The sequence below is a fragment of the Ursus americanus genome, chromosome 1 (genome assembly GCF_024610735.1).
Source record: "Ursus americanus isolate L20-20 chromosome 1, mUrsAme1.1.p, whole genome shotgun sequence".
NCBI lineage: Eukaryota > Metazoa > Chordata > Mammalia > Carnivora > Ursidae > Ursus > Ursus americanus.
The window spans coordinates 46,609,783-46,637,711 of NC_142127.1; the positions used below are offsets into that span (position 1 = coordinate 46,609,783).

At 44.5% G+C, this 27,929-nt stretch overlaps 1 protein-coding gene across 5 annotated transcripts in view; it reads right to left on the minus strand.

Annotated features, from left to right (window-relative positions):
* STK39 (serine/threonine kinase 39) overlaps nt 1–27,929 on the minus strand; it is a 439,620-nt gene that overhangs the window by 175,894 nt on the left and 235,797 nt on the right. For 4 of the 5 annotated variants that reach the window (XM_045780401.2, XM_045780409.2, XM_045780437.2 and 1 more), the window contains 4 exons: nt 27,108–27,163; nt 4,100–4,209; nt 3,763–3,864; nt 1,548–1,681 (listed from right to left, as the gene is read on the minus strand). In XM_045780401.2, coding sequence (XP_045636357.1) covers nt 1,548–1,681; nt 3,763–3,864; nt 4,100–4,209; nt 27,108–27,163 — 402 coding nt within the window. The remainder of the gene's footprint in view (nt 1–1,547; nt 1,682–3,762; nt 3,865–4,099; nt 4,210–27,107; nt 27,164–27,929) is intronic. The other variant, XM_087861213.1, reaches the window with a different exon arrangement.

A 27,929-nucleotide genomic window follows, 5' to 3' on the forward strand; every position in this document is an offset into this window, starting at 1 on the left:
GGGCTAGAAATGTGTGACATTACACTTCATCACCACTAGGTGGGATCTCAACTAGTTTGAGAATCACAAAGACCATCAGCAATAACCCAGGGCTAACTGGGCAGACAGGTACCTCTCTCATTGGGCTCTGGAGGATCAAACTATTTCCTTGGTGATGCCAAAAATTTATGTTTGGAGACGACACCAAATACAAAGATAAGACAAGCAAGTGTTGCAGAACAAAATATGAATCTAATATCATCTTCACCTGATAGGAGTGTGAAGAAGTAACCTCAATAAAAGATCAGTATAAATTCAGAAGAAAAACAAGCCGTACAAATCAAACATAAAGGGCAACGAAGATGTTTAAGCAGAAACAGCCTACCGGTGTGACAAAACAATGATCCCTTTTACAATAAATAATTTCAAGATCCTTGACAGCAGTCTTTAGACCTAACTCCATGAGAATGGTGACTGATATAGAGAAGATTCAAGGCGAATTCAGTAAAATGTAAAGGAGTGAAGAGAGTAGCTACAAAGAATGGGGTAAAATAATGGCAACTGTGTTTAATCTGGAGAAGGGCTGCCTACCCAAACAGCAGATTACTGTGTAAAGAGAAAAGGCTTACGTTTCATAAAGGATTTAAGAAAACAGGCATCCCTCCAAAATCGGGGTCCTTCCCTGAAAAGGAAAGCCTCAGAAAAGAAGCCAGTTTTTACGTTTTCAAATCGAACCTTTGGGTGGATGAGGTGGCCAGCGACTCCCCAGAGGCCTCTCCAGGTCCGTGGTCTATGCTCAGGGTCCGCTAGGGCCACACCACACACAACCTAGCTCGACGAAGGGACTCTACCCAGGCAAGGCCTGTGTGGCTCACGTCATTCACATTCTTCTTTAAGCGAGAAAACATGGGGCTATATTATCACTAGCCGGGGTATTTCAAAGTCACAGAAATTACGAAGGAAGAAACAAACGCAGAAAACAGACATACTACAGAGCAGGGCAACAACCCAAGAAGAAAGAGGAAACACTAACGTTAATTTCAAACCATTTGCTTCTGTTTATATGATTAATGTTTCTAACGCAAAAATCGTAATCTTCTTTACCGATAATCTTTTAAACAGCACAACTTGTTCTGCAACTAAAGGGAAGCTCATGCAAAATTCAATAGCTCTGCCCGGCTTAGACTGGAGCTAGCAGGATATTCAAATCCTGAGAGGTCAGCTCAACCTGCACAGTGCGGAATACTAGCTTCTGAGCGCGCGGCTGCCAACTTCTTTTTGATTTCTGTTCTACTTCATTTCCTTTGATGACAGAGCGCACACCGAACAAACACAGTGAATCTCATTAACACTAAAAATTTTCCTCTGCCTCTCCCTCATCCTCACTCCTCTCCCTCTCGCACCCACCCTGTCTTCCACTAACAGGTTGGAAACCAGGGGCCGGAGCAGGATTTCCCCTGAACCAGAAGCACCTTTCAGGTGTCCTCACACAGCCTTTTCCCAGCCACAAGCAAAGCTTTGTCGTGATTCAAACCAGGTCATTAACTCATCCCCAAAGTTTGACATACCTTTTAGAGGGATCTTTCTGAAGACACAGTGAAAGTAATTTCCTAAAGGACTTGCCGTACTTTTTCATCATTTCCTTATCCTCTACTCCTGTTTCTAAAGTGGGTGGATCGTTTTGCAAAGTCAACATTAACACCTGCAGCGGAAACAAATACCAAGACAGAATCTCAGTCCAGCCGCTGCTGCAGTCGAGTTCTTAATGTATCACAAAAGCGTTAGAGACCATCCTTGATGAGGTGCTCTCCTGTGACTTTAACCTTCCCGAAAGTGTGCACTCAAAGTACTCATTTCCTTTCGCAAATCCGTTCATGTGCCCTTTCACCTTTTTGTTATTCCATTGACAGAACTTACAAAATCTGTTGTGTGTGTGAAGAACGATGTCCCAAAGCGGCTGGGACAGAACTTCTGGGAACTGGCTCTCAGACGGCCTCGAGAAGCACGTAGCTCCAGCACAGGCTTAGCGAAGGCTGGGGCTCTGGCTGGGAAAGTGAGGGGGAGCGGGGGGAGAGGCCCAGAGCAGCAGTGAACGTCCATGTGTACAGGTCATTCATAAGTAAGGAAGCGCCCGTACTCAAGGCTTCTGTTAACACACTGCCAACCCTAAAAATAAATCCACAACATCCCAGAAGGTAACAAATGATCTTTTTTTTTTTTTAAATGAGAATATTGCTTAAAGGCTTGGCAAAATTGAGACAGTAAGACACTGAAAGTTAGCCAGGATACAAGTTACTAAAAACCATAACCAGAGCAAGAGGCCACGCTGCTTCTGGAAGGGGACAAAACGACATCAAAATACAGCTTCAAATCAAAAAGGTAAAAATTCCATTCATTCACAACATCGAAATTCCTTGCTTAAAAAAAAAGAGAGAATTTGTAGTAAACTATTGACCTATATAAAAGGAACAAACCTCATTAATGCATAAATCGGCCTTAATTTATGCAAATGTTATACATGCCAAGACTCCTTTCAAACACTTTCAGATGTGTGAATAGATGAAGGATTAAAGTGACAGTTTATTGTTTGTGGAGGATACCAGCAAACAGAAGACAGTGGGCGAGCTGTGAAGTACCGGCAGAGCCCCATGGGACGTCAGGCTGGGGTTAGCAGTGGGACTTTGGATTCGGGTGGGAAACACGGAGGAGTGGGGAAAGAAAGAAAACAAGAAATAAGGAAAAATAATGCAGAAAAACTGGATGGAAGGAAAAATCCTGAGTTGCTTCAGTGCTTTTTCTCTGCAAGGTCAATTCAATTGTTTACACCTCAACTTTGAATTTTCTGCTAACAAAAGCAGATATGTATACACACACACCCCCTAATCTTAAGTATGTTAAAAATATGTACATAAATACAGAGAGAAAAGAACAATGTAGTGAACTACACTAAGACCTTAACAGGGATTGTCTGTGGTTGATGAGATTATGAATGATTATTTTCTTCTTTATTCTTGTTCGGACTTCTAAATTTTCTCTCATAAGAATATATTAACTTTTTAATCAGTAAAGCTATTGAACTTTGTTAATCCTCGGGTTTTTCTTAATCCTCCTAAATTTTTCCAGTATTTTCCTAGGAAAAAGTTGAAACAAAGACCATATTCTCTGTAAAATACCTTCGTCATTTCCACCACCTATTTCAGCCCCCAAACAAAATCTAATTGGGTCCATCAGCCCTGTTACCACCATCTCAGAATAAGTGAAATAATAAAGGAGGGGCCAGTTAAAAGAATCACAAAAATTTGAAAACACTATCCAAATGTAGGTTACTGCCTAAAAACACTGGGCTCCCTTATTTCAGATGAGTCACCAACATGACAGTGAGCACGGGGGTGAAATGTTACAGATCATTAAAAAAAAGGGGGGGGGAATCCATCTGCAAAGACGATTCACTATAATCTATTTTTAGATTTTCCTTGGGGACCTGGGGTCTTTGGCTATCCAAAGAGTAGTGACCAGCATTTGTCCCAGTTCTCAACCTCCACTGGCCAAAGGGATCGCAGTCTTCAGACAGCTCTGTGCTAAGAATGTAAAGCAAGCTTCAAAGCTGGGAACCGTACCACTTTTGTCCTATCCTGTCCACATCGGACAACATTTAACTTGGCTGCGTTCCTCCATTAATTCTCCTCAGGTCTTAGAGGAAAATGACTATGTTTAAGAGAATTACAGAACAGATTCCATTAAATCCGATTTCAAGCCCGACATATTATTTCCAACAGTAATTACTTTCATAGGAGGGTATTTGTGATAAGGCGCTGCTCCTGTTGCTAATTCAATGGCAGTTATTCCAAAACTCCACATGTCAGCCTTGAAGTCATAGCCTCTCACCTAAGAACAGAAGGAGGAAAAAACACAATTACACAGCAGGCACGTCACACACCAGAAGTCTGTATTATCGGAGGTCTACGGCAGGGGTGCACAACTTGGATATTACTTTGCTAAGGCCCAGCAATCGGGAACTAAATCTTAATTACATGATGCATTCTAGTAAAATGATTGATTTGAATGACATGTTAACGTATTTAATGATACAAAGCATCACCTTTTTTTTTTTTTTTTTTACCTGTTCCATGACTTCAGGGGCCATCCAACACGGAGTACCAACAAATGTTTTTCTTACTTTATTCCGGGTAACATCACCCCCTGTTGCTAAGAATGCACTTACCCCAAAATCTAAAAGAAAAAAAAAATCACCCTTATTTTATGTAAGACATTATGGCTTACACATTCTGACTTTATAAACCTCTCTTTTCCTGGTGACCTGTCCAGTGATGATGAATTGTTCCAAACACCATGGCGCTCTCTCGGGGACACACCAAGGCAGTCCCGCCACCCGCCCTCCTACACTTTACCAGCACGGGTAATGGGTCAGCAAGCCCACCAATCCAGAAACTCAGCATACCAAGTTATTTTTTCTACCAAAAAGGTATCGAAAGTTGTAACTAACTAAAAGTCATAACTAACTAATGAAAAGTCATAAAGGATTATATCAATAAAAATTCTCATAGCCCTAAATATAAAGGACCTTAGCTTTTAGCTAAGATTCATTTCAACAAATCATTTCTAAGAATAGCACTGGAAGCAGTAAAACCAGTATGTGATGCAGTTTCTTTTTATGTGTCTCTTTTATTATGATTATTTTCCAGCCTCTTTAATTCCACATCACCAATGTTTGGGGAGTGATTTTTTTTTTAAAGGTGGCTTGGGGGGGAAGGTGAAATAGAGGGGATTAAGACACTTATGGTGATGAGCACTGAGTAATGTAGAAAATTGCTGAATCATTATACTGTACACCTGAAAGTAGTGTAACACTGGATGTTAATTATAATTCAATAAAAAGATTTAAATAAAGGATAAATATCATTCATCTTCCACATTCTTACGGCTTTACTTAAACAGTGCTGACACCTTAGGCAAAATCATAATAGCAAATCCACGACCCCAGGTACATAAAGCCAACGTGCCCAGGTTTGTACATATGTAGCAATCAACACAAAGGAAAATCTCAGTCAGCAAAGATTGTTTTGTTTTGTTTTTTCACAATGTTTGCTTTCTGGATAATTTTCATAGGGATAGATACAATGGTTTGTAGAATGAAATGATACTCTTCTTAACATTCATTACATACTAGAAATTCTTTTGTGGGAAGATGAATCAGGCATACTGTATATACAAACACACATGCATTTATGCCAAAATGATGTTCGTTTGTGACCACAGAGAAGGAACACCTGGTGATTATTAATATATGCATTTCTGCATAGAGTTTTATTAAAAGTTAAAATTAGTTATTAAGTTAAAGTACCAACTACTCAGGGCTAGTATAGACCTACCCCCAAGAGCCAACTCAAGGACAGCTCAACAGTAAGCAGGTAAACAGTAATTAAAAAGGCAGGCAACACCTCAAAATGCTGCAGCAGACTATGTAGCCTGAGCCCCTTCAAATTGCTCTCCTATAGTTCTCCTTTGTTGGTCCCCTTTGATGACTTGCCAGGATGACAGCAATTACCAAAGAACAACATCAAGCACAAACCAAGGTCAAAACGTATTAGCATTTGCTTTGGGTCTTCAATATTAAGTTATGCAGTAACACTGTAACCAGTTCCCTGAGTTGAAATATGTTGACTGTTTCATTTTATTTACATTTAAATTTACTCAACTCCCAACAGGATTTCAACTACAAGTAAAAGGAATAAAAATTGACAAATGGAGTCTTTGTTCCAACTGCTCCTCTCATGATAATATTGAGCAAAAGCATATTTTGAAAATGCTATATAATTTAATTTGCACATACGTGCCAAACTCTAAAACTCTTTGAATTCTTATATTTCTGTCGGAAAAACGAAGCCTTGTGAAAAGAAATCTCTAGAACCAGTGAACCAGTCTCCTGTGGGTAGGAGCAAATAAAATTCATGTTCTTACAGAAGAGCTAGCTGAATTAAATTATTTGTAAGCATCTCCTATATTTGGCTAGAGGAAAAGACAATATGATCGGCTTTGAAAAATATTAATTTCAACTTAATTTATGTTATTTCTGGAAAGTTCAACAATGAACCCAACATTCCACTTCTATTAAAATAATTTTGTAACAAGGGTGCCTGGGTGGCTCAGTCAGTTCAGTGTGCCTTAGCCTCAGGTCATGATCCCAGGGTCCTGGGATTGAGCCCCACATGGGGCTCTCTGCTCAGCGGGGAGCCCGCTTCTCTCCCTCTGACCCTTCCCCTGCTCATGCACATGCATGAGTACGCTTTCTCTCTCTCTCAAATAAATAAAATCTTCAAAAAAGAACTTTTTTGTAACAAGATAATACTAAGTACATATCATCTGTAAATAAGTAAGAATATGGGTAGAAATTGATCTAAGGAAAAATAGATATTTTAAAATGCAGTTAAAACAATTCTATACCGGTCTCTCCTTAAAGATAAAAATCCAGATAAAAATCCATAGTTAACATTAAATTTTTTTAATTCCTTAAAAATGATTAGACCTTTTTAAAGCTGCAAAACAGCTGAGAAAAGATGTACGGTACCAATTTATTATTGACAATATCCCTTCAATATATCCTTCATGATTCACATATTTATTCATAGTCTCCACTTAGAACACTCGCTTTAAAGCCATAAACAGATGGTTAAATGTCTTTAAAGCTCAGAGCAAAAATTCCAGAAGCAGAAAACGCCAATCCTAACATCTACTCACCCTTATGACTACAGAGTAAATACGCAATTGGCTCCTATGCATTGCCGATGTGTATACAGAAAGATTTCTATGTACCGAGAGACACCACTTTGACCGAAGTACACAGATTACCTGTGTAAAAAGGAAAATTGTTCTCTTCTGTCAAGACAGCGTGCACAGGAGGGTGAGAACGAGGGGTGGGGCAGAGCCACTGAAAAGAGTCCTTGTTTCCCAAGAGGGACGTCTATACAGCTGAAGGGAGTGCAAGCAGACACACTTGGGTCGGAAACCATGAACGTTTCTCTGGCAACATGGAATCAAAGGCTCCACATAGAGTCAGCCAGCCCATCTCCCTGCCTCCGGGAGTAAGAGCATCTTATACCAGAAAGAATGCTGTCATCCTAGGCACTGAAAGGCTCGCTCACATCTTTTGAATCCACCCACTTTCCTGCAGCTTCCTAAACCCCCACCTTCCTCCGGCTTTGTGTAGGACCATGCCCTGGCAGCCAGGCCGTCCTCGGTCACTACCTGACTTCTCCCTCAACGGGCCTTCAAGGCCTTCTGCTCCCCAGGATAAAGTCAAAATCCTGCAGCACAACCCGCAAATCTCACTCCCCTTTTTTCCTCTCCCGCCTCAGCTGCCCCTACTCCCAAATTCCGACCTTGAGCCTCCCCCTGCTGAACGACTCCCTGTTTACTCCCCAGATCCATCACCAGGCCTGCCCTCCCCGCCGCCCCTCACAGTCTGTGCACCTGATGCTCCGTGGTCGTCCAGGTACGCTGTTCCCTCCGCGAAGCCGAGCGCGGGCAGCAAAGGCCGTTCTGCGCATCCCTAGGGAGAGCGGAAGCGTCCGTGGCATCCTGACTCCCGGCGCCTTGGGGCTTCTCCACAGCCGCCTGCGTGTTAGGGTGCGGCTAGTCTGAGGCGTGTCCGACACCTTGGCCTCATTTGTGGTGCAGGATTAAGCCACTTTGGGAATGGTCTTATTTTTATACACGTGAATGCAGAGCCCCAGACAGATGTGCAGGGTTGACGGCAGAGCCCGCCTGATGTGGAGAGTGGGCGGACCCTCCAGGGGACAGCACAGTCCTCACCGGCAGGGGCCGGGGGTCCCAGCGGTTAGGTGAGGCCGTGCTGCTCCCCAGCCGGTGAGTCTGCCAACCACTTAACCTGGGCTTCTGGGCCTCTGTTTCCTTACCAGCTTTCTCGGTTCTGCCTATTTTTATATTACGACCATACTGATAACACTCTCCTGCTTCTTTTCACCATGGATAAATCGGCTTTCCAATAATTGTGAGGTAGATCGATAAGCTACTATTCTCTGCCTTTGAACTGGGGTGAGGGGATAAGCATTAACATTTTTACAGTGGTAGATACCAAATATGAGAAAGATACGGTTCCTGACTTTAAGTCTTGACCAGCAAGGAGAGGGAGGCCAGGAAACAAAGAACAGAGCTACGCTGTGCCGTCTGTGTAGACAGAGGAGGTAGGGGCTGTAAGAGCCGTGACAGGTTCCACACCCAGCGGGGCCTGGGACCTGGCCTTCGAGAAGAGGTTAAGACCTGGATAGGCAACCCTAAAAGGCCATGGCATTCCAGACAGAGAAACAGCCTGGGCAAAGCACAAGTGTTGAGCCAAGAAGAAAAAGTGTGTGACAGCTGCAAGGGTCGAACCTCAAATACCTACAGGGGCCAGGCATCAGCACAATCTCAACTGTTAAAGGGCACCTGACCCTCAGTGTCAGTACAGGGGGACGCCAGGCAGTGCTGGTCCCTCCCCAGGAGCCCATTCTCAGTGCAGGCTGCTGCTATTTCACTGGAAAAGAAAGTCATCATAGAGGAATAGGGCCTGGTGGGGCCGATGTCCTAATTTTCCCAGAGCAAATCAAACATCAAGATCTTTACATAAAACCTCTTTTCTGTTGTTGTTGGCAACAAATTCACTTAAAAAAAACATTGGAAAGGCAAAATAAAGCAATTATGCCTCTCTGGTTTAGCCTGCAAAACGAATCTGCTAAGCTGCTATGAGGCCTAAAATCTACCTAAAATACTTTAACATACACCATGCAATATTGTATTTGTGGGACCCAAGTGGTCAACTGGGCATTCTGACCCAGAATGCCCAGCGCCAGAAGGCTCTGGTCGCATTTGATTAAGGATGCCAGAAGCAGCTGCTAAAAGTATTTCTGTTATCTGTAAGTATAAATAAGTACGAGCCGGGTGAAGGCCCAAAAGGGGCTATAATTGGAGAATAATAATGCCGGTCACCTGTTGGCAGGCGTGATGCATGTGAGAAACAGGCTTTCACAGATGCAAGTAAAGGTAGCGCACAGAGAATGGCTACAATATTTCTTTTAGCTATCATTTTAGCTAACCTCACCACTCTTGCACGAATGAAAAGAATCCAGCCAGGCCCAGGAGTACGCTAAATCTCTCCCCAGTTTTAGGTCTAGTTCGATTCTAGACACCAAGTATACATGCACAAGAAAACTGCATCCGGAATTTTGGCAAGTCTGCTTCAAGTGAATTTTTCATTCACCTAGAGGGACAGAGAGCAGGAACTTCCCTGAGCCTACAGAGCAAACCACGAGAACTCTTTCGGGGGCTTGCTTGCTAACGAATGGCAAAATTTGGTCTGAAACCTGATTTCCTTACAACCTGGGAGTGGCGTTGCGGGTGAAGAGCCAACCCTGACCTACCGCCAACAACGACAACAGCTATTAATGCCTAAGAGAAGGAGCCTGAGTTGCACATGAGAAATTGGCTCAGGTTAACTCAACACTTGGCTAGAGAATAATGGAATCAACATTTGATGGCTCAGAGCTTCCTAACATGGATGCAAAACACGTTACAACAGATCAGATCCCTTCAGACCCGCCAGCAGCTGGCTGGGGGTCTTGGGGAGCAGGAGCACCCGCAGCTGTGGGGCCCCCTGGCAGCTCCTTGCTTGAACCGGTCTCTTTTCCCCAGTGGCCACGGTCTAGAAAAGTAGGAAGCACCGAGACTGTGGAGGCGCCCAGCCACAGAGTCTGAGAACCAGGCAAGGGAACTTGAGCGCGATCCACTCGGCCCCCCGGACTACCGCGGTGCTCGCTCGAGCCAAAGAGGAAATTTGGAGAAAGGACTCACATGGGGATGTTCAGGAGCAAAATCAAAGGACCTGTATCTGAAGAGAGACTCCGGAAATGGAAAGGATTAGACAAATTCTTAGAAAAATACGATGATTTAGTGGCTATTGGAATTGAAGAAGAGGAAGGAATTAAAAAGATTAAATGTCTTGCCAAAAACCACATAGCAAGTTATCGAGGGTCTGGATAAAATCCACAGCCCTTCACAGAGGAGTCAGGCAGTTAGCCCTGGTTTCCTTTGTGAGAAAATTCAGTGTATTTTTCTGTACTGAAAAGGAAACGCAAGATGGAATAATGGGGTTAATACTTCACAACTCTTGAGCTCTTCCCTGAGTAAAGATCAAGTTGTGATTACCCAACACAGAGAAACTCATCTGAGGTTCCCTGGTTAATCTGAAATGTCATGTTTATATCATCAAAACAATCCCTTCACAATTTGGTTTGACTCCCAGGTTTCTTTATTTTTTTTTCACAAGAGACTCTTAAGACTTTACTGGCAAAATTGAAGTGTGTTTCTAAACACCCAGGAACATTTTCAGGGCTGCCAGCATCCGGCCTTCCTGAATCCCACAGGTTTCCTTAAAATGCCATGCCATCAAAGCTGGATGAATAAAGCAGCATGTAAAGAAGTACATTACGATTTAAATAATACGAACTATATACCCGTGGGTATAAAACAGAAGCGAATATTTCCTTAACAGAGCAGACTACGGAAAGTTGTTTTAAACACCGTACTGAGTTCTTACTATGTTGTTTTTATAAAAGGTGGGCCGGTGGTAGAACACCCTACTCATGGTTCCAGAAGCACGGGGCGTTCACACTAACCTCTCAGCCATGTGGGTTCAGAGGCCCGGGGCTTCCAGAGCCTTGATTTAGACACAACCCTGGCCTTCTGGTGAGAGCTAACGTGGGAACGTGTGATGTTAATTTACAAAGCCGTGTTACAGGACCTGAAGAGCATGAATAGAAGAAATACGTTAATGTGCCCAGCATCCGGTCCTCAGAACTAAAGATGACATCTTCGGCTTGCTGGCAATTCCTAGGTGCGGTTTTCCTGCTGGCTTTCTTGGTGAAAACACACACCAGGGTAAGGAAAGGCGTTAGCAGTTACAGAGATAAACACCCCTCCTCCAACTGCAATCGGCTTATTCCACCCAGACTCGTGTTCCTCAAGCGCAGGTCTGACCATAGCACACTCCGGCAAAACCTGCCTCCCGACGAGGGAACTGGACACGATAGCAAAGCAGCCCCGCGCGCCACAGCTGCTCCCGTCCGGGGACACCAGGCTGCCCGTACCGTTGCTCTGACGGCAAGGCCTCCCCAGTTACCGCAAGCCCTGGCACAGTGTTCTTGGCTGCTTTCACTAACCAATCGCCGTTTTCCAATTTCATTTTTTACGTATGATTACATGCAGCCTTTCCACCAGTTCTTTCTGTTTGTTGTATTTTTGTTTATAAACGAAGTAGGAACGACTTTTCGCACTCCTGGAGCCCTGCCATCTTCAGAGAGTCGTCGGATCTCCGGGCACTGAGGGCCGGGGCTGAGGGGAACCAGGAGGGCCGTCCCCTCGGGCCCGCTGGGAATCCCTGCAAACCCAGACAGCGCTGACTTGGAGGTGGCTGAGGGGACACCTCCAGTCCGCTGGGTGGGCACCGCGCCTCTGGGTACCTGGGCCCTGCTCAGCAGCACGCAGCAAACCCCGAGCAAGAAGCAGGGCCCAGACCCCTGGGGGCCAAGTGAAGAAGTGGCAAGACCTGGGACGGTGGCTGCCACCACTCCCTGGGCTCGTGTCCTTCTTGAAATACCGCCACCCTGCTCATAGGAGTAGTTCTCTCACTACTCTGGTAGTGGTGTTTCAGTGCACCATGAACAGAACACAACTCTTCAGGGGCCAAAGGGTGACACACTTGGCGTGGGCTACGTGGCCCCTACTCAGAGGCATACTCTGACGTCCTGACGGCTTCTAGTGACAACTACACTCCCCGATCATTTACTTCAACGGCTTCAAGCCACGGTTTCACAGGCTATAAAATGGGGAGCTCAGAACATATACGGTAGATTCTGTCATGGTCCTTGTTGGCTGCCTACCCCACATCCACACCCATCCATCCTTCTCTGCCAGAACCCTGATTTTGTTTGCCAGGCCTCAGGGGATTAATCGTGCTGCTCTAAGCCAAGTATGCTGCTTGGCTCCTCTTAACCAGTGCGGGATCTGAGGGTCTGCCCTAATCCTGGCCCGTAAGATCCAAGGGGGGCACACTGCAAGCTCTTGCACAGAAGTTCTTCGCCCGTATAGAAGAACCACCATACAGGGGCGCCTGGGTGGCACAGCGGTTAAGCGTCTGCTTTCGGCTCAGGGCGTGATCCCGGAGTTCTGGGATCGAGCCCCACATCAGGCTCCTCCGCTATGAGCCTGCTTCTTCCTCTCCCACTCCCCCTGCTTGTGTTCCCTCTCTCGCTGGCTGTCTCTATCTCTGTCAAATAAATAAATAAACTCTTAAAAAAAAAAAAAAAAAAAGAAGAACCACCATACAAGGCTCCTTTACTCCCCTCTCCCCAGCCTGGTGAGGACACTGTCATTGAGGATGAGATGCTGGGACTGAGTAGCCCATGGGGACAGGCTCTGGCCGACATACTGAGATGCAGGACAGAAAGCAGGACAGAGCCCACAACCTCTGGGATATCGCTGGGCTTCTGCGCCAACCCTGGAACCAAAATGCCCCAGACTTCTGTTATATGAGATAATTAAATGTCCTTATTGCTCAATCTCCTGCCCATCAAGCACTCTGGCATTTGCACCCAAAAGCTTCTTAACTCTGCAGTCACCTGTCTCTCCCCAGGCCCACCATGTTTATTCCTGCTTCCTGATGACTAAGGGTTAACCATCGCATCAGAGGCTAAAGGCACTGCCATCCCCAAAAGGACTCGGTAAAACCAGCAAGAAAACAATTTAGTACACAGTGCAATTCTGGAGTTTTAAACAGCTCTAGTATTAAGCATGGCTTTTAATGCCAAGGGCACAAATCAAAACAAATAAATGCCCAGGCAACTCAAGAGGAAAAAAAAAAAAAAAAACACTGCAAGGAGAGTTTAATTCACTTTTTGGCCAATAGTTTCTGTTTTGGGCTACACTTACATAAACCTTCCAGAAACAGAACAATACACTTCTAAGAAAATAAGAGAAAGAAGTATCTTTGACTTTCGCTACTCAAAAGTGGAGTCCACAGACCAGGATCATCAGCATCGCTGAGGAGCCTCTGAGAAATGCGGACTCTCGGGTCCCACCGCAGACTTCCTGAGTCAGCATCTGCATTGTAGCAAGATCCCTAGTTGATGTGACGCACAGGGAAGCTGGAGAAGCACTGCTCAAGAGTATGGTCTTCCCAGCAGATGCTATGGCATGATTCGGTCTGACTGGATGATCTCAAAGTTGCCCAACGCCATGGCTTCCCTCTTTCACCTCTTAGATGCAGAGAACTCCAGCAGTGAGAGACAGTAGCAGGAAAAAAGTATTTATGCGTGCACACTCATGTATTTTATGACCGAGTAAGCACGAGGGCAATACTTTCAGAGACCTAAATCACCTCCCACAGAGAACTGACCCCATGATTCTCAAGGCTGTGTCAAGCAGGACAAATTCACACATGTGGCACACTCCAATCTGTACAAAATCTTTTGTTAAAATACAAGAACAGAACTTGTGAGCACCATACATACTAACAGTCCATCAGTAACAGCTGCTCAGCAGAGCGCCAGGGCACAGAGAGGACAGGCTGCGGGTAGGTATCCTTCTCAGCGCAGATGTTTGGAACACTATTCCTTTCTCAACCTCTGCTATGAAATTGTGTGAGGGTGATACATGATTAGAGCGATAACCTTGAATCTGCTCATCTTTTAAGTAAATGATAAACATATTGGCCCCTTATCTACTATTCGTAATCACTATTTCATTACGGATTGGGACACACCACCTGTCCTGTCTAGAAGGAAGGCTAGTACCCCAAGAAGGACCAGACAGAACCAAAAAGAATTCTCTGAAACCCTCGTTCTCCACCCAATCGCCTTTCCTCTAATCAGACTCCTGGTTTTCAACTCTACTTATTCCTCCTTGTACCCAAATGGTGTTCAGTGGCCTTCTTTGGCTCTAGAGGCTGCAGTCCCAACCACAGCATGGCGTCCCAGGCATCTACTCACAGAAAACACCATCTGCTGTATTTCCTGAGACTGGACCCCGGAGTCCCTTCTCGGCTGCTCTGAAAAACCCGTTTCCCATCCATGAATGAGGGAGGGAGAGGCAGTCCTGACCTTCTTTGAAACATCAGAAAATGACAATTCCATAGCCTTTTCTTACAACAAAAGAAGAAATTAGAAGACATCATATCCGTATTCCCTGAAGGAAGAGTTTCACCTTTCAAAATAAAAGAAACACGAAGAAGTAAACCTTTCCACGATCGGCCTCTCGTGTGGGTAGATTCTCAAAGTTGCCATCAAAGGTTTCCTTCAAATGTGCTAAATCTTAACTCATAAAGGATTTAACTAAATCTTAGCCACTTGTTTGTACTTCGTACACGAGTCAACATCCATTCACGATGCCACAGAGGAATAACAAGAAAATTTCAACGGGAGAATTATTGGTAAAAGTGCCGAGGATACACAAGCTGCCACTCAGTCCCTCATTTCTCATTCCCCCCATTCTCGCACTCGGGACAACACAGGCTTAACAGGGACAAAAAGATAGTAGGGTCAAGTGTTGGCTGATGTCGATTCACATTTGGTTCACCATTCAGTTGACTAATGCAATCAATCAGCCAAAGCGTGAAGGAAAACACTAGTTTAAGATGACAGCAAACCACAGATAATCCGCCCATCTATGTTGGAGCCACAGAACCCTTCACCAAAGCAGGTGAATTTCCAGTGACAAGGGGAGCCAGAGGCCATTCCTGGTGGGACACCAGCAGAAGACAGGGGTGCAGGAAGACTGGAGCAATAATTCCAGGCCAGCTATGCTGAAGGTGCCCAGCGAGAGCCAGCTTTCTCAAGTCCAATGACAGGCATGACCAAGAACTTACTAGTGGTCAGCTTTCTATCAAATGTGGTAATTATGATGAACAAAGGAAAACCACAGATGAGCTCCAAATCACAGATTCACTCTTCCCCGGCTCCCCAGTGCGGGCGGGATATCTGTAAAGACGCTCTGGTAAATGCAGTCACAGGACAGATACTTGGCTTACTCTCCCCTCCGTGCCCAAGACCATCCTCTGATTTGAATGCTTTCAAACAGGGTAGAGAATTTCTTTAGTGACTGAGGCTAATGAAGGGCCACTCTAAGATTGTGATGTAAGACAGGTCCTGAAGAAAGTCTTGTCAATCTTCCTTATTCTTCGGTTAAAAAAAAACTGAGCCCCAGGGGGGCTGAACTGTCAAAAAGCACAGTGTGAAGAGCAGGGGTGGGTGAGGGGAGCCCAAGAATAAGGAAGTGAGCCAAGGCCTGACAGAGCAGTCAGGAGATCTGAGAGTGATTGGCTCTTACGACCTTCAAAATGACTTTAAGGGCATCCAGAATTGCTCAGCAGTCCTCGGTGCCCCCCATCTCTAAGACCTACTCCGCTGAACCGTCAGAGCTGTTATAAGGAGAACACTAGGGAAGCGGATTAGACAGGTATCATTTCCCCAGCCAGACCCATGCTCTGAAGTCAACGGGGGCGCCCGGCTGGCTGTATTTGCAAAGACGGGCACAGGCAACTTAGATCAAATATTAATAAGTCTAAATTTCCAATGCAATATTCATATACCTGCAGGTGGTCTTTTTCATACAAATCTCCACTTAACTAGCTCTAATATCAGAAGCTTTCAATAAACCAGAATGACCCATCTGTACACTCTACGAGAGATGGTCCCTACGGGAAATGGTTAAAATAGCACAATTCCAGTTGCCAGAAGCATTTAAAGCAACAATTTACATCATTTCCACAAAGTTTGGAGAAGGATTAGTTGAAGCTAACACAATTTTCAAAGAATCTGCAGATTTTTTAAATCTGCAATAAAGAAAACCTCACATTTAAGACTCTGAACACTAGGGGCGCCTGGGTGGTACAGCGGTTAAGCGTCTGCCTTCGGCTCAGGGCGTGATCCCGGCGTTATGGGATCGAGCCCCACATCAGGCTCCTCCGCTATGAGCCTGCTTCTTCCTCTCCCACTCCCCCTGCTTGTGTTCCCTCTCTCGCTGGCTGTCTCTATCTCTGTTGAATAAATAAATAAAATCTTTAAAAAAAAAAAAAAGACTCTGAACACTAAAGAGTCACAAACTACGACGGTCACAGTGTTCACTTCTGCTGCTCAGTATTCTTCTAATCTACATTTACTAAATAGACATATTTTCATTCATTCATTCAACGACGATTTACTGAGCTCTTACTAAGTGTCATTTCCAGTTCCGAACACTGGGACTATAGACCAGAAACCCCTCCTTCACGAAGCTGACCTTCAAGCTGGGGCAGCAGCGGGAAGCAGAGGTAAAACACGGTCAGTGAGCAAAATTCCTAAGTGCGACACACAGCAGTGCTTCTCAGCCCTTCGTGAGTATCACGACCACCTGACGGCTTCTTCACATACACACCACAGGGCTCCATTCCTCCCCAAGTCTCAGACTCAGCAGTTCCAGGGTTGGAAGAGCACAGAATTTATCTTCTTAACAAGTTCCCAAGGTGATGGTGATACTGCTGGTCAAGGATCACACCTGGAAAACACTAACACGGTGTACACTGATGTACGCAATAAAGAAAAAGAGAGCAGGAGGTAGGGAGTCCAGGGTTGAGGAGTCTGCAATTTACCAAAGACCGGCCATGGACGCCTCACTGATGTAACATGTGCGCTAAGATCTGAAGGAGGTACTGGAAAGACTATTCAGATGGGGCAGCCAGTGCAAAGGTCCTGAGGCAGCAGCATGCATGGCAAGGAGGCCAGTTTGACTGGAATGGAGTGAGGGAGAAGATGAAGGAAGAGATGAGATCAACAAGATCATGTTAGGGGCCAGATCTTGTAAGGCCAGGTGGGCCATCATAAGAGTTGTGACTTCACTCTGAGATGGGAAGGCAGTGGAGGGCTTTGAGTAAAGGTATGACACAAGCCGACTTAGTTTAATGGCATCAGTCTGGCTGCCATGCAGAGAACAGAGGAGCAAGAGTGCTCTTAAGGGTAAGAGACCACCTCAATAACCCAGGCAAGAGCTGCTGGTGGCCCAGACCAGGATGACAGGGGAGGTGGGGAGACGGGGTCAACAAGAGGATTTGCTGACAAACTGGACAGGATGGGTATGAGAGAAAGAGAAGGATCAGGGAACACCAACCCTGGCCTATTCTATGGAAGGACAGAGCTGCCATTAAAAGAAACAGGAAGACTGCAAGAAGGGCTTTCTGTTAGGGGGCAAAGGCGTGACAGAGCTTTTCTGTATTGAAAATTATACAAGCTTTAGAGTTAAAAGGAAACTTGAGAGGCCAAGAACCACATTTTATAGGTGATACAAACCATGGCCAGCAAAGGACTTGGCTGAGGGCACAGGTTAAGTTAGTGACCTGGAAAGCTAGACAGTCCTTGGCTACTGTGTCTTCAAGTATTCCGTGTACTCAAGTGTTAAATTGATATTGCAGAGAGTATAAACACGTTAACTCTATTCAGATTTCCTACAAATCTCTAACCTATGGCGTGATGTAGTAACTTCTAATATGTTACTGATCAAAAACACCTTTCCCCAAATCATTCCCATTTAAGATTTACTCCCCATGACAATCTATTACACTAGACCTAATGTGGCTAACCTAGATTCTCCAGGCATATGCATTTCCCTCCACTGACAAATTTTTGAAATTAAATTTGATAGTTAACTGTTTCATAGGTTTCACCTGATCTGTAAACTTAGGCCAGTAGACACGGTGTCTCCATTGCTGACCACCATATCTGCCCATAGGGCTAGGCCTGCACCACAGCAAACGCTCAGTAAAAATCTGCCAACCAGGGTTCCTGGGTGGCTCAGTCGCTTAAGCGTCTGCCTTCAGCTCAGATCATGATCCCGGGGTCCTGGGTTCAAATCCAGCATGGGGGGGGTGTCCCTGCTCAGCGGGGAGTCTGCTTGTTCCTCTCCCTCTGCCCGTCCCCCTGCTTGTGCTCACTCTATCCCTCTCTCCCTCTCTCTCTCTAATAAATAAATAAAACCTTAAAAGAAAAAAAAGATCTGCCAATCACCACTTCAGGTGCATTAAACCCAATCAACCGATGTTCGCCTTTTCACCAGGGAAGGGCCGTTTTTTTGTTCTAACAAATGCCAGTTCTGGGAAGCAGACAAACAAATGAAGAAATGACCATGCAAAGAACTGAGCTGGACCGCTCTGCTCTTAGTCTAACAACTCTTGTTTTTCCCAGACATCAGCAGCTTGTGGTAATATATAAAATGTAATTTAATAATGACACTGCAGGCCTTTAAAGGCAGGAAGGAAGAAAGGAAGAGAAGAAGGAAGGAAAGAAGGGAAGGTGGGAAGGAAGGAAGAAGGAAGACCAAGCCCCGTCTGCCCCATGTCCTCCCAGACGCTCCTCCTTGAAGCTCTGCCACGTGCCCCATGCATGTGCACAGCTGCGGCAAGACTGCAGCGGACAAGCAGAGCAAAGAGCTTCCCCCCATCACGTTCACCTGGTCGGCCTTCCTCAAGCGGCTGCTCCAACAACTGCTAGCAGCTGCTCAAGGATGGGAAGCTGTGCTCAAAATCTCCCCAAGCATTTCTCACTGATGATAGACACGTGGAGTGGAAAACCGGGTTTCCAGAATTGAACACATTCTTGCTTCATGCGAGGGGTTGCACCACGTGTTACCACTGATTTGTCAAGATCCCAAAATTCAGGGAGCTACATTAATTTGCTGTCCCTATTTATTTAAACAAAGAAACAAAAAATGTATGTATGAAAATTCTGACGTAATTCATTAAGCCATAATTCACATAATTATCAACTTCCTGAAAGTCAAAAAACATACATTTTGGTTCACTATAAAGCACGTTATGCCCTCCAAAGATCTTCATTTGCACTTGGACTCTATGTTCTGAGTGTGCCACAGTTGTTAATTCTGTGCGTCGCTTCGCTCTTCCTCAACTGTAGTCATCATTTCGTGCGCAGCTAGCTGCCTAACACAGAGCTTGCCTTCCAGCAGGAAGCAGAAAAGCATGAGCGGGCAAGACCGGAAAAGCAAGCAGGGCCTTCATAGGCCATACTAGGGAGCTAAGGGCTTTATTCCACCAGCAACAGTTTTAAACTTTGTGCAAGGGAATTATATGGTCAGATCTGCACTGCACATTTTTCACTCTGGTGATATGGGGGGAATCAATGGGGTAAAGAAACAGGGCGAGCAAAATGATGTGGCAGGGTCAGAGAGAAGGCCGCCAGCCTTGCCTCCCTAGCCTCTTCCCTGTGATCTTACAACGTCCTAAATAATTAAAGGGCCCCACCTCCATTTCAATACAAAAGCAATGTGAGCTACTTAATTCTAAAATGGACTGTGCGTTAATTCCTTTAGCCCTCTAGTATTTTTCCACTGTTTGGATATGGAAACTGAGGCACAGAGTGCTTAAATAACTTGGTCACAGGGCTAGAGGGAGTGAAACCACAGCAGTCTGATGTCAGAGCCCTGCTCCAGGCCAAGGCATCCACAGATACAAAGACATCGTCATTTCCTGATTCGGATGCCTCGGGGGCCTTCAGACCTTTCTGATATGAATCAGAGGCTGCTGCCTCGCTTGCACACAGGGAGCCCATATTACCTTGCATGAAGCAGCAGCCCCTCCTAGCAAAAGAAATACTCCTTCCACCCCATTCCCCCATCCCCCATCGACATGCATTCACCAGAGCACAGAAAGAAAACAAAAGAACCTAACAGCTATGGGAATAAAAATGCCACCACCACCACCAACAATGAAAAAACCCCCACACCAAACAACAAAAACAAAACAAAACACAAAAACAAAAAACAAAAAAAAGCACAACTCCACCACTACATGCACCTTCCTCTGGCTCCTTGAAAATAACCAGAGTACTGGAAGCAAGTTAAATCTAGTTGCATGTTTTCCTGGCCGAAGTTTTAGTCATAATTGTCCAAGACGCAGACTGAAGTTCAAGATGTACTCAAAGGCTGACTAAGGATATAATCTCCCTCCCAAAAAAGAGAGACACTACCCAAAGTCATACCAATGTGCCTTAGACGGTGAAAAACCTAAGGCGTACATAAGCTTGACTTGGATGGTCTCAGATACATTGAGATAGATGTAATGATAACTTTCCAAACTTCTGAAGTATTAGGCTGACTTAGCTCAGTCAAATTTGTTATGAAAAACTAGGAACGGGAATCACATTTACACACGCATACACACAGTTAAAAGGCAAATGTAAGAAAGTTAGCTTAAGATCTACCTAATATAATGCAGTGGTATGCTTCTAGAAAGTTCTTCAGAAAGCAAATGTTCTGAAATCAACATTTTAATAGTACATTAACAGTGGTCACTATTTAAAAGAATCCCAGGATAAATATATTTGCAGTGACCACCCCAAAGTGACCTGTTTTTATGAATTTCTGCTTAGAATAGTGTCTCTCATTAATTCCAGACAAACAGGCTTAGTCACTTGCCAGACAAAGATCTAAGCTCTTCCTGACAGTATGACAGAACATTAGATTGGAAAATAAAATGCTAGGCCGTGGGAAGAGCATGACTTTCAAATAGCCACTCCTTCTATCACGTGTTGTAGCAAACACCTTTACGTTTACCAAGGCATCCTATCCAAGTTCATTACCAGGAAGTCTCACATTCAGGTTCTCCGAGCACAGAAAATATAATAAGAAGCAAAGCATTTCCTTTTAAACTCGGAGTAGGCAGTCCTCAAATTTTAACTGATTATCTCAAACCTGAAGTTTTCCAGTCTCAAAAAGAGTGTGGTGTCACTACTATGCATAATTTGACACCAAATGACACCCGAGATGATTGCTTCTTCCATACCCTAACCTTATCAGAGACTTGTGTCTCAAATTGAAGGAGCAGAAAGGGACAGGGTGCCGAGTATGTTCCCTGCTGGAATCGCTATGCAGAGGTGCAGAGAAGCTCCTGATGGCTGCTGGGTTTCCATCCTAAACGGAGACCATTTATATGCAGATTTAAGGCTGTCTTCCTAGAAATCCCAAGGACATGGGGTCACAGGCTCTGGAGCCAGATCCCGGAATCTGAAGCCTACTTGTGACCTGGGCAACTTACTTCCCCTCTCTGTACCTTAGTTTCTTGTCTATAAAATGGGCACATTTACAGGGCTGCGGTGAACGAATCACAAGGTGCTCAGCACACAGAACCCGGCCTGAAACACAGGAAGCACTCAATAAACATTATTACTGATTTTACACCCCCAGCCAATAGCAATGTATATAATTCCCACAAAATTCGTATTTCTAGGAACAGAATCAAGCATATTTGCCTTATTCACCATGCTTGTTGGCTGTATGAGAGTTTCTCGTGGTCTGAACCAGGAATTTTAATTTCCTCTTTTCTTTTTTTTTTTTTTTAGGTTTTATTTATTTATTTGACAGAGAGGGAGCGAGAGAGCGTGCCCACAAGCAGGGGGAGCCACAGGCAGAGGGAGAAGCAGGCTCCCTGCTGAGCAGAGAACCTGACGCAGGGCTCAATCCCAGGACCCTGGGATCATGACCTGAGCCAAAGGCAGACGCTTAACCAACTGAGCCACCCAGGCGCCCCTTAACTTCCCTTTTTCTAATAAAAAGTTCTGAGAAAGGAAATACATAAATGGTAGAGTGATTTAAATAAAAATGTTATGTTTTCTATGAGAACAGCACAAATAGTCTTTTTAAAAACAATGCTCATAATAATACTCTCAGGGTAAACAAATAGTACATTCAAAGAAGTAAATGCAAACTTTCTCCCCTGCTTAAATTTTATTTCAAAAAATAGGGCCTTAAAGAACATAAGGATGTAAAGAGAAAGGGCACAAACAGCCTAAACAAAAGCAAAGTATTATCTACCCAAGTATAATAGGTAGCTTTCAACTCTCCCATCCACCTCCCCTACTTCACCCACCAGGCTTAGAGGGCAGCAAAAGACCCCAAGACTCCTGGTCCCCGTTTCTGTTCAGGCAGTAACCAACTGCCTGGCCAAGAAAGTGAAACTCCTAGAAAACAGAGACAGCAGCAGCCATCTGTCTGTTCCAAGGAAGCACTGCATATGTTTTCTTAAAGCAATAACCTTATTTTATAGTTAGAACCAATAATTAGAAGTAATTTTAAGTACCATAGGAATTCAATGTTGTGCTCAGGTTAGAGAACATGGAAAAAATTAAATACGAATTCTAGAAAGCCACAGCCCCCGAGATGTAGAAACTGTACAATTTAAATGCCTGTTAACCCAGGGCGCCTGGATGGCTCAGGCAGCTAAGTGACCGACTCTTGATTTCAGCTCAGGTCATGATCGAGCCCCATATCAGGCTCCATGCTGGGCGTGGAGCCTGCTTGAGATTCTCTCTCTCCCTCTCCCCTCCCACCCCCCCCCCCAGCTCGCACTCGCTCGCTTGCTCTCTCAAAAAATAAATAAATAAATAGATAAATAAATAAAAATAAATAAATGCCTGTTAACCTACCATTATCCACCTGGGAAAGGGCCACTTCAGTTCATGGTATGGCACACGCAGGAAGTCACACACACAAAAGGGATGCCAGCGAGAGCCCAGAATGGAGGTACGCCGAGTGTTCACTATGTGCCAGGCGCTGTTCTTGGCACTTCACACACGGACTCATCTCGTCCTCACAATCCAGGTGGTGGCTTTCCACACGCACCCTCTGAACCCAGCAGCCCCCACGGTGCAAGTGTAGACAGGGTGACACTCAACACCACCACCCACGGTGAGGAGAGAAAACCCAAGGCCCAAGGGGGGAGAAAAAGTCACAAAATCTTACTTCAGGGGATCCCAACTGAGAAAAAGAAAAGGCCGATGGGCTACAGAAGGCCCAGAGAAAGAGCTCAGGTCATTAATCTGACAAGAATAATAGATGAAGTGACTGGCAAAGCACCAAGTGGCAGAAGAAGGCAAGGGTTACCCGCCTTCACATTTCAAAGGCAGTTCACTGCTATTTGGACCCTCTTAGTGAGCAATGATCGGTTCATCACCAAAGAGAGAAAATTAGTCGTACTTCCTTATCAGCTTAGAGCAAGATTAATGACAAGTTAACTTCCAAGTGCCATAATTAATAATTAGCTTTTTATAACTCATGAAAGCCCCTCAGAGCTGAACCCCCTGCAAGACTAATTTGAGGTACATCTGATCCCCTGGCGGTGCAGGGGAGGGTCAGTGCGAGCCTGTCGGTCGCAGTGAAAGCAGTAACGGCAGGGATGGTAAGAAGAGTAGCACAAGTACCACAACGGCTGTTGTGTGCCCACCGTGCGCCAGCCAGTTCCCATCGCTGGATGGGAAGAGTCGCATTCGATTCCACAGAAAGAGCTGTGGGGGATGAGATCCGTATCCCTCTCTAAGGAAACGGAGTCTGAAAGAAGTTGAGCAGCCTGACCAAGGTCACAGAACCTGAGTGGTGACCTGGGATTTTCAACCCTGCCAGTTCATCTGAGACCTTGCACCTTGAACTTGAATCCTCGGAGGTGGGAGAGTTTGAAGCTTCTGTCTACAAACGTTTTCAGTTGCCACTCATTTTGTTGAAGTTTTTTGTTTTTTTTTTTTCCTAAATGTCCCTAGCCTGTGGGGTAAGGGCCACCCTCTAGAGTAAGAACAAGAGATGTCGGGGTGCCTGGGTGACTCAGTCGGTTAAGCATCTGCCTCCGGCTCAGGTCATGATCCTGGGGTCCTAGGATCAAGCCTGCATCACATCAGGCTCCCTGCTCAGGGGGAGCCTGCTTCTCCCTCTCCCTCTGCCTGCCACTCCCCCTGCTCTTGCTCGCTCTCTCTTCATCAAATAAATAAATAAAATCTTTTTTAAAAAAGATATGCATACATAAGGCACTAACTTTGGTGACTCGAACAAAATTCAGTGTTAGTAATAAGAGCCACCAGAGTACAGGGGGAAGACACGTGGGTCAATGATCATTACGGATGCCAAGTGATGCCAAGAGGTTCTTCTTCCTCTCTTCTACTTTATTTTTTTTTTTAAAGATTTTATTTATTTATTTGACAGATAGAGACAGCCAGCAAGAGAGGGAACACAAGCAGGGGGAGTGGGAGAGGAAGAAGCAGGCTCCCAGTGGAGAAGCCTGATGTGGGGCTCGATCCCAGAACTCCGGGATCACGCCCTGAGCCGAAGGCAGACGCTTAATGACTGCACCACTCAGGCGCCCCCCTCTCTTCTACTTTAGGCTACGTATGAAAATTGTTATAATAAAAGGTTTAAAAATGACTATTTGACAGCTTATGAAGTTTATTAAGTCATCTGTTTTCCCAGGTCATACTGTCACACAATTCAAAATCCAAAATGCTATAAAAGGTACACACTACACAGTCCCCCTTCCCTATTATCCTTCTAATGTTTCTTTGTGTAAATATAGAGATATTCTTATAGCTCCCCATTTCTTTCACAAAAGGTGACATATTATACACATTCTATTTCACCTTGTATTTATTTAACCACGTAGTCTGGAGACTTTTTCTTTCTGTGAGTGTACAGCAGGCTTTTCATTCTCCATTACAGTCGGTGGCTCCCCCATAATGTACACAGGCCACCTATCATATTTAACTGGGACGCCGACGTTGTTTCCAATCGACTGCAATCACAAACAGTGCTCCAATAAATAAGCTTATAATGTGTATCCCTGCCTGTTGCACATTTTTGGGGTATAATAAGCATTCCTCACATTTATTTACTTATTGTCACCACCATATCAGCAGTCATTTCATGGGATATGAAGCTTACATAATTTGGAAAACCCTCTGAAAAACAGACAATACAAAATTAGGTATAAATATATCTACTTCTTTAAAATCAAAAATTCATACCAATCGACTAGCATCCCAAAGATTAATAAGTTCCTTTCTTCTAAAATAGTTTCAGACAGTTAAACAAAAATGCCTACATAGAAATACCTCCTGACTGCAAGTCCGCTTCTCCTCTCCACCTAGAACACTCTGCAGCTCCCAGAAACACACAGCACTTATAGGACCCTGAACCCTACGTTTCCACGGGTGCACAGGATATCAGTGTCTTCTCGAATGATAGGCATTATCATCACCATCTCACAGATGGGGAAACTGAGGCTCACAGAGGTAACAGCCTGCCCCACACTGCTCTGTGGGTCTGGAACCAGGCCTGTTTGATTCCGAGGCCTTTGTGTTTAACGGAGACAGAGTGCCTCCACAGGGGTCTCAAGCCAATGACCGTATTTGACTAAATGTATCTTTTCAAAGAGAGGAATAATAAAAGATAACGCTTTCATTATTAGTTTTCCAGGGAAGAAACATTTGATTTGAAACAAATTCTCAGTTTCCCTTTTGTATTTTTAAAACATCTTTTCTCTCCTTTATAAGGAAATAAATGAAAGTCCCCTTGAATGTACCCAACTAAATACAGAGCCCAAGGTCAGCACTGTGCCTGTCATATAGGCCAGGCATCACCTGACAGGTTCCCTGGCACCTAGAGAGGGACAAACAATGAATCAAAGAGATGACTCAAGGCTTACCCTTTGTGTTGGGGGTGTGTTTGTTTTCTGCTGAGCTCTCGCATTTCTAATAATACCCCAGAGCCTCCCGTTTGTCTAGAAACAAGACTAGAAGTAAGGACTCTGATCAACTCTGCTCTAAGAACTTGACATGCAAAGACCCTAAGCCCTAAATACTGGAAGAGAGGCCTCTTCTGTTCCAACTCAGAAAGCTGCAGAGCAGGCTGATGAAACATTTGGGGCGAGCTTCGGCGCTCTTCAACGACAGGACCACGTGAGCGATTCGCACCAAGGATGCTGCCAGGACGCGCTGCTAGTGACATTCGGTGCCTGGAAGCCAGAGGGCTGAGTGACCTGCGATGATGGGGACAGTGAGGTGCAAGGAAGGCCAGTCTAGTTAAAAATGCAAAAAACAGAGATGGCTGAGAGGAGGGTGGAGGCAGGCCTTCCTGGACATGGAGTGAAACAAGAGCCAATACAGATATGGCTCCATTTTATCCCGGGCCTTTCCGGGTACTCCAGGTACAATAACAAAATGAGAAGTGCTGCACACAGAGGACATTCGTCTGGTGCATTCCCTCTATGGACACGCGCTGCACCTGCCTGCCGACTGCCATCAGCAGCCACGCACGGGCTGCCCTAAGACCAAAAGAACCCACAGGCTTGAGTTGGGTTCCCAGTGCTTTTAGCCACCTCTTCAGAAATCACAGGGCTTAAATTAATAGAAGGGTACAGTGTTTGAAACTTCCAAACTCGTCAGAAAAACTCTCAAAAGTGCTTTTCTTGCAGTCATATAAATATCACCTTTATTCAACCTGAAAGGTAGAAAAAATAAAACTGAAAGTAAAATCGTCTTTCTCAAAAGGCTATGTTCTAAAATAGCACTGTTTACTGGATCATCTAAGAAAAATTTATCAAAACAATAGGGGGGGAAAAGGGGGTGCCTAAGTAGCTCAGTCGGTAAGGCATCCAACTCTTGGTTTCAGCTCAGGTCACAATCTCAGGGTCATGAGATCAAACCCTACATCGGGCTCCAAGCTCTGCGGGGAGTCTGCTTGAGTTTCTCTCTCCCTCTCCCTTTGTCCCTCCCCACTGCTTACTCTCTCTCTCTAAAATAAACAAATAAATCTTAAAAAATAGTAATATAGGAAAAAATGTTCTCCTCAGACCCAAACGTTCTAGAACAGGGCAGCCCAGATACATTCTTTTTTTTTTTTTAAAGATTTTATTTATTTATTTGACAGAGAGAGAGAGACAGCCAGAGAGAGAGGGAACACGAGCAGAGGCAGCGGGAGAGGGAGAAGCAGGCTCCCAGCGGAGGAGCCCGATGCGGAGCTTGATCCCAGGACTCCGGGATCACGCCCTGAGCCGAAGGCAGACGCTCAGTGACTGAGCCACCCAAGCACCCCATCCCCAGATACATTCTTAAAACAGATCACAGGCATCCATTCATTCATTTATTCATTCACTCATTATTGATTTTGAATGATAATGAATGATATTCCTTGAAGTGATTTAATAATGATATTCCTTGAAACTGTAACATTTCTGTCAAAAGAATTTCTATTTTTCTCAGCTTTACCTGCTATTTGTACCGAACCATCCTCACCCAGAAGAATATTACCAGCTTTCAAATCCCTGTTAGAAAAAAAAAAAAAAATGGAGAATGAATATGGAATACAGACACTATATTGCATGAATTCACTCAGAGAGATTTAAAAACATACCACATAATGTCGCTATTTAACATAATTAACATTTTATAAATATTAAAATTATATCACAGATTTTTAAAGTTACAGGGATAAATTATGATTTTATAGTTTGCTCCTGGGAGATAGGATTTTAGTAACAAATATATATACGTATATTTTTTTTAGAAAGTTTTTTTTTTTTTTTAAGATTTTATTTATTTGACAGAGAGAGACAGCCAGCAAGAGAGGGAACACAAGCAGGGGGAGTGGGAGAGGAAGAAGCAGGCTCCTAGCAGAGGAGCCTGATGTGGGGCTCGATCCCAGAACGCCGGGATCACGCCCTGAGCTGAAGGCAGATGCTTAACGACTGTGCCACCCAGGCACGCCTAGTAACAAATATTTTATACGGAATCATCATCCAAATTGAATTAAATCACTAGTGAGTACGTTCTTTATGTTATAGAGTTAGAGACTGTCCATTAACTCACCATACTATCACTTTATCAAGAATGAAAGCTGATAATTCTGTGTAAAACTGTTCTACTTCCACTCAAATGTGTCTGTGGTGCAATTCCAAATTAACCCCAGCAGCTTCCTCAACAATGGATTGGATCAGTGTCTCCTCTGGGGAGATACTGATTATAAATACTAATTACAATATTCTATATTTCTTCACCATATAGAAGTCTTACTACTTCAAAAGAAAAAGG